The sequence below is a fragment of the Macaca nemestrina genome, chromosome 4, assembly GCF_043159975.1.
Source record: "Macaca nemestrina isolate mMacNem1 chromosome 4, mMacNem.hap1, whole genome shotgun sequence".
Lineage (NCBI taxonomy): Eukaryota > Metazoa > Chordata > Mammalia > Primates > Cercopithecidae > Macaca > Macaca nemestrina.
In genome coordinates this window covers 95,237,275-95,251,162 of record NC_092128.1, presented here as the reverse complement: position 1 = coordinate 95,251,162, position 13,888 = coordinate 95,237,275, and the positions used below count along the sequence as shown (strand labels likewise).

Here is a 13,888-nt window from a genome sequence, read left to right as displayed (position 1 = left end):
TGGGGAGCACCTCTGGTCTTTCATCCATATGTGCATTAATAGTTTTAATAAAATATAAAAACCTAAATAATATATATGTATATATAAAATGTGTAAATAGTTACTAGTTTGCATGCTGAAAAATCAAATTATTATAACCACTTTTCTAGAGTTAAAAACAGGCAAGATTTTTTTGCTTGAGGACAGAAACCTGGAGAAGACAAAGTTATCCTTAGATGACATGGTTTGTTAAATTCTTTTTTCTATATACTATGACATGAAATATATTTCAATAAAACATTCAACTACAACCTAAGATATAAAAACTATAATTAAAAACCTATAAAAATAGTTAAATGGCTATTCTTTACATTTATAAATTTAATGATTTAACTTATACAAAATGAACTGCTTCTACTTACCGCCATGTTTATCTAGTGTCACCCTAAATTTTCCTTAACTGGCACACTACCAATTCCATTCTCATAAGAAACTGGGGCTCAAAAATTATTGACCTATAATCAAACATAATCTATATTTAAATATGTTATACTTAAAATAACAGATCTTTTTTCTTCTTCGTCCTTGATTCAGGGGGAAATGACATGGATCTTGATACGTAAGATATTTTATAAGCTACTAGAATTACCTCATCAATTCGGATACAGTCATGTGCCACGTAACATTAATTTCAGTCGACCATAGACCACATACACAATAGCGGTTCCAAAAAATTATAATGCAGTTGAAAAATTATCTCAAGAAAATGTACAGTGAAGGGTTTAGCAGAAGTTCTTGCAGACTTCAACAAGCTCCTTAAAAAGTTTGAAAACATGAACCCCAACAATGAAAGGTTTTCATTACTAGACAGGAATGTTCATAGATCTGCTTATAAGCAAATCTATGATGAAAAAAAGAAACAAACCCAAGGAAACCACCATGAACAGATTTCTGAAAAGAGTGATACCCCCTCAAGAAGATCCTCAGGCAGGTTCTTCAGGAGATTCCAAAAGAAGGCACTGTTATTATAGGAAATGATAGCTCCATGGGTGTTACTGCCCCTGAAGACCTTCCAGTGGGACAGGATGTGAAGGTAGAAGACACTGATATTGATGCTCCTGACCCTGTGTAGGCCAAGGCTAATGTGTTTGTGTCTTCGTTAACAAAAAAGAGTAAAAGGTTAAAACAAAATTAATAGAAAAAAGCTTATAGGACTGGGTGCAGTGGCTCATGACTATAATCCCAGCACTTTGGGAGGCTGAGGCAGGTGGACCACTTGAGGTCAGAGGTTCAAGACCAGCCTGGCCAACATGGTGAAACCTCGACTACTAAAAATACAAAAAATAGCCAGGTGTGGTGGTGCACACCTGTAATCCTAGCTACTTGGGAGACTGAGACAGGAGAATCACTTGAACCACTCTACTCCAGCCTGGGTGACAGAGCAAGACACCACCTTTAAAAAAAAAAAAAAAAAAAAGCTTATAGAATAAAGACATTAAAAAATATATTTTTGTACCGTTGTACAATGCATTTGTATTTTAAGTGTTATTACACAAGAGATGGAGTTTATAAAGTAAAAAAGTTATAGTAAGATAAGGTTAATTTAATACTGAAGAAAAAATTTTAAAAAATAAATTACTTATAGTCTACAGTAGCATACAATAATATCCTAGGCCTTCACATTCACTCACCACTCAGTCACCCAGAGCAACTGCCAGTTCTGCAAGCTCCATTCATGGTAAGCCACAAATGTAAAATGTTACAGAGTACAGTTTATAGCCTAGGAACACTAGCCCATAATAGCCTACATATAGTAGACTCACCCAGAGCAACTTCCAGTTCTGCAAGCTCCATTCACGGTAAGCCACAGGTGTAAAATGTTATACAGGTTTGTAGCCTATGAACGACAGGCCAAACAGCCTACATGTAAAACAGACTATACCATCTATGTGTGTGTTAGTACAATCTATGCTTGTGTTAGTACACTCTATGTTTGCACGATCATGAAATCACCCAATGATGCATTTCTCAGAATGTATCCCCTTTGATAAGTGATGCACGACTGTATTTTATTCCTGCCTCGTTCAACACTCAGTGTGTTTTTTACTTTTGCTTATATCACCCTTTAAAGTACTGGGTGAAATATTTCACAAAAGTATATACAAAGCACTGTATTAAAAATAAGCACAAAAAATATTTTTGACAGTAAAAATAAGTTGGAAACAAATTATCTTCTTCAAAGGTATAATGCCTCCCAGTCATCCCTTCTGGACATGAATGCTCACATTAACAAGACAGTGAAACACAGACACACCATACACAGAATCCTAGGATGGAATATAAAAACACAGTTCAAATACTAGAAAACTTTGATTCTGTGTGTCCAGATAAAACCTTGCTCATAATAGCCTTATTTATTTAGCACAGTTTCAGAAATTTGCAAAGTCCAAAGAGGTCCTAACTCAGTGAAACAGCAGATTATACAATCTATAATGAACAGGTTATTTTAAGTTTTAACCTGACATTTCTTATATGAAAGACTTCTGGTTATAAGAAACTTAGGCAATCTGATAATTTGTTCAATACAGTGAAAGAACACTTTAAATAGATGAAATTACAACTGAACAATAGTACTATTTTAATATATTTTTCTCACTGCAAATTTCTCTATGGCAAGCATCAACACTATAGACAACTGGATATCCTTGCTAGCCCTTCACTTCTAACAACTAAAGACTGAGCTGGGTACATTTTGGAACTAAAAAAATGAACTAAAAATATGAACTAAAGACAATAACTTGTCCTTCATAAATTTAATTTACATGAAAATACTTGTCTCAAATGTTGTAGAACTTTTCACAAGTCCTTTTCCATAATGATAATTTTCTGCTTTAACTGAACTTCCTTTATATACTTTGGTTTGATAAAACAGCATTAATGATGTAGTTCACATTTGGACTCAGTGAAAAGATCTGCCCAGTGGCCTAGCAATAGCTTGCCAGCACACATTTTAATAAAGGTAGCCCTAGGCAAATCATGAAGTAATCATCTCCCCTCACCTCTTATTTTCCACAGCTCTTTCCTCCATTCCAGGGCCTGCCTTCCTATTCTTATCCCCAAGTATTGCAATATTCTCAAATTGCCCCTACAAAAAGAATCTCCCAAATACTGCTGCACAATTCTATTACTTGCCCCTTCTCAAGTTCTCTCATATTCTCTATTTCAAACATTTACCACACTAAATTGTCAAAAGATTACTTTGTCAGAAGAAAAAGGAAAAAAAGAGTCTATCACCTATGATTTATTGAAATTCCCTTTCACTTGCAGAATCAAACACATTACCACCATTCTTTATTCCTTATATCTCAGGAGAAGGTATGCCCTTCCTCCTCTACAAGGCTACTACCTATCAATCAATCAACTCCTCCTACCCATTGTGGGACCATGATCCACGGGTTATTCCTCTAAAACTTCAATATTTTTTCATTTGATATTTCTGCATCTACAAATATGCTGCCATCTTCTCCATCCTTAAATAATAACTTTTAAAAATCCCTATATGGAACCTCACTTCTCTTTTAAGTCACAGCCTTATCTCTCTCCTTTTCCCCACCACACTTTTCAAAGAGTAGTCTGTGCTGTGCATTCTCTCTCTCATTCTCCACCCGTGCCATCTCAGCCACAGCTCTCCTTAAACTTCTTGGAAAAGATCAGGACAACTGACAAACCAATGACACACTCTGTCTTCATTCTACTTAATGACAGACTATCACTGCTGATGCTATCTCTCAGGTTTTCATTCTTTTCTTGAGTGATCTCATTTATTTCTGAGGCTTCATCTAGTTTCCATATGATGATAATTTCCAAGTATTAGTTATAGCACTCACCTTTCTTCAACTGCCTTCTTCACGTTTTTCCCCGGGAGTCCCAAAGATGGTGCCTTTAATTTACCATTTTCAAAACTACTCATTGACTCTAACCAAGTCTACCACGACTATAGATTCTACCTCTCATTTATATTATGACATCACCAACTACCCATTCTCTGATGCTTCTAATCTCAAAATCATCCAATTTTTTTCTTCTCCCTAACCCCCAGACATCTAATTCTTCTTCAAATATTTTCATTCTACTTCATAAAAGTCTCAAAGTAATCTTCATCACGATTTCACTCTAAAAATTTCACTGTCTGGTTTAGAGTTTCTAATCATCACAATTTCACTCTAAAAATTTCACTGTCTGGTTTAGAGTTTCTAATCTTCTCTTGCCTAGACTACTCTAAAAGTCTCTTAACTGGTTTACTAATCCCCAATCTCTCCCTACCATAGTCCAAGCTTCCTACTATGTCCAGAAATATCCTTGTTAAAGTGTAGTGCTCACACAGGAGAAAGCTAGATATACGGAGAGTCCTTTTTTTTCTTTTTAAACAGAACTCAAATAGCACTGTTGCCAATTTACCCTCATAATGCAGTAGTCCTGCTTTGAATGAATTTTTATTCACCCAACCAATTAATAAAGCAAGTCAAAACTTCATTATTTTACAAAATATGTAGTATAATGAATCAAAATTGTTTGAAAATGTTGTACACACCTAATAAACATTCATAAATGTGAAATATGATTATAGAATCACTGAGATATTTTATCGAGTATTCTAGTTTGAATCTCAAAACTATGTAATTTTAGAATAAATTTCATTGATAGGGTCTGTTTTCAAAATAATACTTTATATATGTACTTACAAAAATACCTAGAATTCATAACAGATCCAGTGAAAAACTGGTTCTTCAATTCAGTCACAATGGAGGTGACTGAAGAAAAGTCATCTGACTCCCTTGCCCATTCACTGCTATCTCCCTACTCTAAGCTACCATCACCTCTTGCCTGTCTGCCGTAGTAGTCACTTGACCAGCTCCCTTACTTTCACTCTAGTTCTCAACAATATTCTCCCCAGAGTGGCTAGAGCCATCATTTCGAAACATAAAACAGATTTTGTTACTCTCCTGCTAAAACTATTCAAAGGCTTCCCCACTGTACTTAGAAAACTAGCCACACTCTTGACCATGGCCGCTTAGAGCCTTCATGATTTGGTACCCATTGTACCTCTCTGTGTTCAACTTCTCCAACTCTTTCCCTTTGTCTGCTGTCTCCAGTCACACTGGGCTCCTTTCTGTTTTCAAACTAGACCAGTTCATCTCCCATCTCTCATTTCCCATCTTTCCCATCTTCTGTTCTCTCTCCCTGAAATGCTCCTCCCAGAGATCGGCACACATATCAATATTCTCTTCATTTTGTCACAGTGTAACTATTACCTCCCCAGAAAGTAAACCCAAACATACATTCTAAACTATGCTACCACCCTTACATACAGTCACTCTCCATCCTATTAGTTTCATTTTCATCACAGTACTCGTCTGAAATTATTTTTTGCTTATGTTTCCCCTCACTAAAAATTCACTCATTGTTCCATCTCCTCTGGCACTAGGACAGTGCTTGACACACAGTAGACATATAGCTGATGTCTTTCAAAGCTGTATCACCCAAGCTTCAGATTCATATTTCCTTGCCTACATCTCCACAGAAAATCTCCCATGGGCACCACAAAAATGAGCATATCCAGAAATTATCATGTTACTTCCTAAATTTGGTCTTCCTCCCATATTGCCTATCTTCATAGCAACCATGAATACCTGTTAGATCTCCTTTATTCTACCTAACCTGTCATGAAGAACTTTTAATTTAAATCTTGCATATTTCTCAAATAATATCCCGTTTTCTCTATCTCCACTGTCACTGCCTTAGTTCACTCTCTCATCATCTCTCACCTGAATATCTAAAACATTCTACAGGGATACTTCATTTTACTGCACTTCGTTTTATTGTGCTTCACAGATACTGTGGTTTTTAAAAAACTGAATGTGGCAACCCCGCACTGATCAAGTCTACTGAAGCCATTTTTCCAACAGCATGTGCTCACTTCATGTCTTTGTATCACATTTTTGTAATTTTCACAATATTTCAAACTTTTTCATTATTATTATGCCAGTTATGATGATCTATGATCAGTAATCTTGTTAAAATTGACAATAAATGCATATATTCATGCGGTAATATTTCGATACATATAACATATGGTGATTGGGTCAAGGTAATTACCATATCTATCACATCAGTGCTCTCTGATGTTACTACTGTTAACTGTTTTGGGCACCATGAATCATCCCCATATAAGACAGCTGATAAATGTGTGTGTTCTGACTGGTCTACCAACCGGCCATTCCTCGTCTCCCTCTCCCTCAGACCTCCTTAATCCCTGAGACATAACGATATTGAAATGAGGCTAATTAATAATTCTACAATTATCTCTAAGAGTTCAAGTGAAAGGAAGAGTAGCAAGTCTCTCACTTTAAATCAAAAGCTAGAAATGATTACATTTAATAAGGAAGGGAAGTTGAAAGCAAAGAGGCTGAAAGGCCTCTTGAGCTAAACAGCCAAGTTGTGAATGCAAAGGAAAAGTTCTTGAAGGAAATTAAAAGTGCTACTCCAGTGAACACAGGAATAAGAAAGCAAAACAGCATTATTGATGCTATGGGGAAAGTTTGAGTGGTGCAGAGATCAAACCAGTCACAGCATTCTCTTAAACCAAAGTTTAATCCAGAGTAAGGCCCTAACTCCCTTCAATTCTATGAAGGCTGAGAGAGGCGAAGAGCTACTGGAAAAAAGTCTGAAGCTAGCACAGGTTGTTCATGAGGTTTACGGAAAGACGTCATCTCATAACATAAAAATGTAAGGTGAAGCAGCAAGTGCCAATGTAGAAGCTGCAACAAGTTACCCAAAAGATCTAGCTAAGATCATTGATGAATGTGGTGACTATGCTACACAACAGATAGATTTTCAGCGCAGACAAAATAGCCTTTTATTAGCTATATAGGATTTCACAGCTAGTGAAAAGTCAACACTTGGCCTCAAACCTCGCAAGGACAGTTCGATTCTTTAGTTAGAGGCAAATACAGGTAGTGACTTTAAGCTGAAGCCAATCCTCATTTACCATTCTGAAAAATCCTAAGTCCCATAAAAACTATGCTAAACTACTCTAACTGTGCACTATAAATGGAACAAAACCTTGATGACAGCACATCGGTTTACAACAAGGTTTCCTGAATTTATTAAGTCCACTGTTGAGACCTACTGTTCAGAAAAAAAGATTCCTTTCAAAATATTACTGCTCATTGACAACTCACCTTGTCACCCAAGAGCTCTGACAGACATGTACAGGAGATGAATGTTATTTTCATGCTTGCTAACACAACATCTGTTTTGCAGCCCATGGATTAAGGAGTAATTCTGACTTTCAAATCTTATTTAAGAAATACCTCTCATAAGACAATAGCTGCCATAGATAACGATTCCTCTGATGGATGCGGGCAAACTGAAAACCTTTTGGAAAGGATTCACCATTCATGTCATTAAGAACACTTGTGATTCATAGGAGAAGGTCAAAACATCCTTCAAAATGTTGATTCACAGGAGTCTGGAAGAAGTTGAGTCCAACTCTCATCAATGACTTTGAGGGATTCAAGACTTTAGTGGATAAGTCACTGCAGATGTGGTGGAAAAAGTAAGGGAATGAGAATTAGAAGTGGAGCCTGAAGATGTAGGCTGAATTGCTACAATCTCATGATAAAACGTTAACAGAAGAGGAGTTGGTCTTCACAGGTGGGCAAAAAAAGTGGTTTCTTGAGATGGAAGCTACTCCTGGTGAAGATGCTGTAAATATTGTTGAAATGACAACAAAGAATTTAGAATATTACATAAGTTTAGCTGGTAAAGCAGCAGGGTTTGAGAGGATTGACTCCAATTTTTAATGAAGTTCTACTATAGATAAAATGTTCTCAAACAGCAGCACATATTACCAACAAATCTTTCATGAAAAAAAAGTCTGTCAATGTGGCAAACTTTATTTCTGTCTTATTTTAAGAAATTACCACAGCCACTCCAACCTTCAACAACTACCACCCTGATCAGTCAGTAGCCACCAGCATCAAGGCAAGACCCTCCACTAGCAAAAGATTTCAACTCTGAAGGCTCTGATGATTGTTAGCATTTTTAAGCTTTAAAGTATTTTTAAATCAAGGTATGTACATTTTTTAGTCATAATGCTATTGTACACTTAATAATCTACAGTATAGTGTAATCACACTTTTACATGCACTGGGAAACAAAAAAATTTGTGTGATTTGCTTCATTGTGATATGTGTTTTATTGTAGCGGTCCAGAACTGAACCCATGATATCTCTGAGGTATGCCTGTATTTATTTTCCTTACTTCATCTATACCCAATACCACCAGCAGTGTGTGCTTTCTGAAATACAAATATGACCATGTTTCTCCCCTGGCTAAAATCATTCAATAGTTTCCCATCATCTACAGAATCAAAATTCCTTAATATAGCATAAGGGCCTTCACATCCTCCTCTGTTAGCTGACCAGTCCAAACATCCCCACTTGCCTCTCCTTACAGGGGCCCTTTTATTCCAACCACACTGGACCATTTGCCATTCCACAGATTCATTGCTTCATACTGCTCTAACTTCATCTTAATTGTCTCAAATGAAGACTTCCCTGACCCATCCTAGCAGATTTAAAATATAGAGCACTTACCACATTATACAGTACAGCTGATCTTCATTATTCTGTATTTGCGAATTTGCCTACTTGCTAAAATTTACTTATAATCCAATAATCGATACTTATAGAGCTTTTGTGGTCATTAGTGGAAATGCACGGAGTGGTGAAAAAATCTGAATCACCCAACATTGCACAGTCCCAGCTGAAGTGGAACAAAGTAACACTCTGCTTTCTCCTTTTGGCTCTCATACTAAAAGCAAGTATCCTTTTCATAGTTTATTTTGTGCCACTTTTTTTTTTTTTTTTTTTTTTGCATTTTTCTGTTTGTGATTTCACAAAATGTTCCCCAATCATAGCACTGAAATGCTATCTAGTGTTTATCACGAGAAGGCTCTGGTGTGCCTTACAGAAAAATGTATGTATTAGACAAGCTTTGTTGAGGCATGAGTTATAGTGAGCTTGGCTATGAGTACAATGTTAATGAATGAATAATATATAATAAAGTATCTTTATAGAGAAATACACATAAAGAAGGCTATATATTGACCAGTTGATGAAATATTGTGACTAAAGACTTGCAGGAACCTAATCCTGCATTTTCCCTAGAAGTAACAGCTCAGTATTTGATAATTCTGCAGTTGCAGAGACTTTATACACCATAACTATCTTGAATAATGATAACTAACTGTATTTTAATTTACATGTCTATCTCCCACAGAAAATTAGTGGGCTCACTGAGGATATGGCATTTTATTTATTTTTGTACTCTAATTCTTAGTATTACTCCAGACACACCACATGTAATAAATACTAATTGAATGAAATTTTAAAATTCTGCTTTCTCATCATTGTAATGTGATTTGCTCTATATAGTTATACTTTATGGTAAGAGCCCACGTAGGTCAAGCTGCACACTGACCCCCATCTCAGTGAGGCCTTGCTCAATTGCATAATGGTCTGAATATCATCCTCCATTCTCGACCCTTGTCCATCTTTTACAGCCAAAGACTATGCTTTTTAAGTTCAAACTTAAAATGACAGTTAAATCGAAAGGCATTTACATTGACTTTTCCTCAGGTCAGTTGGCCCTAATAGGCATAGTAGACCTCAAAACTATTAGACACACTTCCAGTTAAAGTGGAAGACTGAACACATATGCCTACGTTCCCTCCCTCCTGAGGACCCACTAAAATGACAAAACAGGTATATAATTTTAAAAAAGAATAAAACAGCAATAATACTGGAGGGGAGGTGAGACAGAAATAAAAGAGAAAGAGATTAGCAAACCAGAAGTTTTAGGAACTGTTTAGAAGTTAGATAAGAAAAGTTTGCTGTTTTGGCAAAGAAGGTACACTTGAAAAATTGAAGAAAATTCTCTCGCAAAACATTTAAAAATGCTAAATAAAACACTGAAAACATCCTCTAAAAAAAAAAAAAAAAGTCCCCAAGAATATCCCTGTGGACCAACACGAAGGGGAGAAAACAAACTAGTAAGTAGGTACTGAAGTTATGACTGCCCCAGGGTGTTTAGGATTTCAGTACCCAGGAGTTCAGAAGCTGCCATTTAGACCCTGGCCTGTTCAAGACGAAGAATGCAACTTAGACCTCCCCACATGAAGCTAAGACCTTACAGGACTAACCCCTACTTTGTAAGAGTAGTCTAATAAAAACATGCCTGTTGGCCAAGGAAGACAATAAGGAAGTCGGCCTGTCTCAGATTGGACTCCATATTAGCAGAAAAAAATATCACCTGAGAATTAGTAATGACAGACTACTCTCAAGGATTCAGGGTTCCAAATATACCCACCTGGTTCAGAACACCCCAAGGAGAGAAACTACAAAGTGGTCTTGGGTCAGTGGCTTCCAAAGATGCCAAAGAAAAGCCTTGGCAAGCCTTGGAAAGAATGTGTCCTCTAACCGGGCTGCACAGAATTTCCTTCAATAAAACCAAGCAAAGCAAGAGCACACAATTCAAAAATCATAAAACACAAAAAGACAGGTAGCTGAAAACACAAGAAAGTAATACTATCAGGAAAGAAAGCAGGTAAGATTGAAAAATCTTATTATCTAAGACTTTAGAAGTAAGCACAGCTCCTCCCAAGTGGACTTTCTCTGCACCTCCCTCAAGAAGTCTGTGCACACTTAAAATGACTCATACTAGAGTCAATAGTTACTGTGTAAAATTGAAAACATAAACATATGCTAAGATGTATGTTTTTTAAAATTACCATACCACCTCTCCCTAGTGAGCATTTGGAAATGTACTATGCCATTTTTGATTGTCTCAGTAACTATGGTAGAAAATTAAATATTAAGGGACACTAAACACTGAGTAGTGTCCAGGTCAGGACAATCCTGCATTGCAAAGTATAGCACTGCCAAAAATGCCAGTCATGAATTGAGGACCACTTTACTAATATAACTAAATCTGAAACTACTAACCATGATTAACTCTATGAAGTAAGAGTAGGGATAGAAACCTTTAACTTTCATGGTACATTCATTCTTCCATGCTGATTTAACTTTGCATGTCATGTAGCATTAATAATTTTAAAAGCTTAATTAAAAATAAATTGATCATAAATAAGTAATGGGATGGGAGAACTATGTCACTCATTAACCAACATAAATTCCTCCCTCCAGGTGTACTAGCTTGTTCAGAGCATGAAGAATACAGAAAAGCATGTGACTGCCCTGAAATTTCTATGCTTAGAAAAGTAGTCTCTTCATACACTTAAATATTTCTTAGTTAAAATATCTCTAGAATTAAAACAGGCTTACTTACTAATGCTGGTTGTGTGTACATGCATGAGGTACCTGAAACTTCTTTTGAGAGGCAGCAGCTCCAACAGTAATGCTTTCCATGGCTGACAAAAAGCCCAAGAAAGGAGTCAAGACTCAAAAAAATAACCATACAGAGTTGTAGTGGTGGGGTGGAATGGCTCAGTGGTACAGCTCAAGAGTGTATCACTTAGCAAACTAATGAGAGCTTATTGTTAACTGATCTATCAATGAGGCAACTTGGTTTTAGATGTGATGGGAGGCCAATTAATGAAACACCTGTACAGGTGAAAATGGAAGATGACGATATAATTGATGCATATACGAAGCAGACAGGAAGTGTCTACTAAAAGAAGATCTGCACTTACTCAAGAACTTTGCCTCCCAAATTTTCCAAATACACACACACACAAAATTTGGATCTACAAATCACATCCTGACCACTACAGTATAGAAATACTTTTGCTTTCCATCTCTTTTTATTGTACAGTGTAGTTGTTATACATAGGCAGACCGGAATTATATTTTATATTAAATGGCCAATATGTTTACATCAACATTAAATGGAGGTGGGATAAGGACAAAATAAACTTTTTTTCTAAAAACATACCCCTTTCTCAATTATGATACATTCATTCAACTTTTATCTTCACACTATGAATTATTTTGCTCTGCTTAACAAAAACAATAAAGCCAAAAAGAAGTTCTTGCAAACCTTGTTTCATTCTAGAATTTCAGTGTTTTCCATTCAGTGCTATAAACCATTATACAGCCTGTCTGTATGTAGCTGTTAAATGTATGGCAATCTTTATCTGTGAGCAAGAATAAAATTATTCTAAAAGAACTCCAAGATAGTTTTTCCCTTAAGGGCTTTGTTGTTTAAACTTTTTATATACTGAAAAATCAGAACAGGTTCAAATACCATAATGAGAAAAATCTGGACTCAAGAACTAGCTCAACCCAGACCTGGGACTTGAAGTACATGAAAACGTAAAAGAGAATACTTAAAGACATCATCACGAGGCCTTCAATTATTTAAAAATAGAGTGATCCCTCAAGAGATAAACTGATAAAACAGAAAAATAAACTTAGCAGAAAAAAGCAACCCTAAATGAAGATGGGTAGAAATATTGAGAAATATTTGTTTAATTGAAGTGTCTAAGAGACACCCTTAAGATAAGAACACAATGAAACAAAGAGTAAGAATCTATATGGTATTGTAAGCTGTTGGTAGGATGATACCTGGTCAAGCCTAGAAGAAAAGGAAGTAAAAAAATTCACCTATGTCTCCAAACGTGTCCAGGGAAGAACCTGACTACTCCATATTCCAGGTTTTTTCAATCTTCGCACTGCTGTCATTTGGGGGCAGATTAATTCTTTGTTGTGGGGTCTGTCCCAATGAATTGCTCAGTAACAACCCTGGCCTCTACCTGCTAGATGTCAGTAACATCCCACCCCTAGGTGTGACAACCGAAGATGGCTTCAAATATTACCAAATGTCCCTTGGGGGCAAAACTACCCCCTTAGAGAATCACTGGTATATTCTAAATAACAAATAGATCTAACTGTATTAGCTCTGTGCTATTTCTGGCATCAGGATCACTCCACTTTTCTTGCTCACCTACTAAATGTTTCATAATATTCTGGCTTTCTAGAGACAGTATGGTCATGGTTCTAAGATGTATTTGCTATAGTGTTCTTTTATGAAATTGAAAAGAAGATGTCAAAGAGGAAGTCTCAGACCAAAAGTAAAGTGAAACTTTCTGATAAGAATCAAGCCACATACTTCCCACACTTCCCCACAAAACTTAGCATGGTGGGCTCATGCCTGTAATCCCAGTACTATGCGAGGCCAAGAAGGGAGGATTGAGACCAGTAGTTCTGAGACCAGGATAGACAACAACACAGTGAGATCTGGACTCTACAAAAATTAAAAAAAAAAAAAAAAAAAAAAAATTAGCTGCACATAGTGGTGTAGACCTGTAGCCCCAGTTACTTGGGAGGGATCATTAGGGCCCAGAAATTCAAGGTTGCAGTGAGCTACAATCAGGCCACTGCACTCAACTGGGTGACAGAGGGAGACACTGTCTTAAAAAAGTGAAAAATAGCTGGGCGTGGTGGCTCACGCCTGTAATCCCAGCACTTTGGGGGGTGGATCATGAGGTGAGGAGATCGAGACCATCCTGGCTAACACAGTGAAACCCTGTCTCTACTAAAAATACAGAAAATTAGCTGGGCGTGGTGGTGGGCGCCTGTAGTCCCAGCTACTTGGGAGGCTGAGGCAGAAGAATGGGGTGAACCCGGGAGGCGGAGCTTGCAGTGAGATGAGAATGTGCCACTGCACCCCAGCCTGGGTGACAGAGCGAGACTCCGTCTCAAAAATAAAATCAAATAAATAAATAATTATATATTCCTATCAGTATCCTTCTCAGTTCCTCTAATTTAATAATAATTTAATAATTTAAAAGTTCCTCTGCTCTTTCCCCTCCCCATATGACAGT

The 13,888-nt window shown here is 36.7% G+C and overlaps 1 protein-coding gene across 9 annotated transcripts in view; it reads right to left on the bottom strand.

Moving 5' to 3' along the window:
- Positions 1-13,888, bottom strand: part of PALS2 (protein associated with LIN7 2, MAGUK p55 family member) — a 109,382-nt gene that overhangs the window by 83,696 nt on the left and 11,798 nt on the right. For 2 of the 9 annotated variants that reach the window (XM_071094940.1, XM_024790914.2), the window contains exons 1-2: positions 3,867-3,980; positions 1,803-1,876 (exon numbers count right to left, since the gene is read on the bottom strand). The exons of 4 other annotated variants lie outside the window; for them this stretch is intronic. In XM_071094940.1, coding sequence (XP_070951041.1) covers positions 1,803-1,833 — 31 coding nt within the window. In that variant the 5' untranslated portion in view covers positions 1,834-1,876; positions 3,867-3,980. Of the gene's footprint in view, positions 1-1,802; positions 1,877-3,866; positions 3,986-13,888 lie in introns of those variants that run through there. 3 more of the 9 variants (XM_071094941.1, XM_011731179.3, XM_024790915.2) reach the window with 3 other exon arrangements.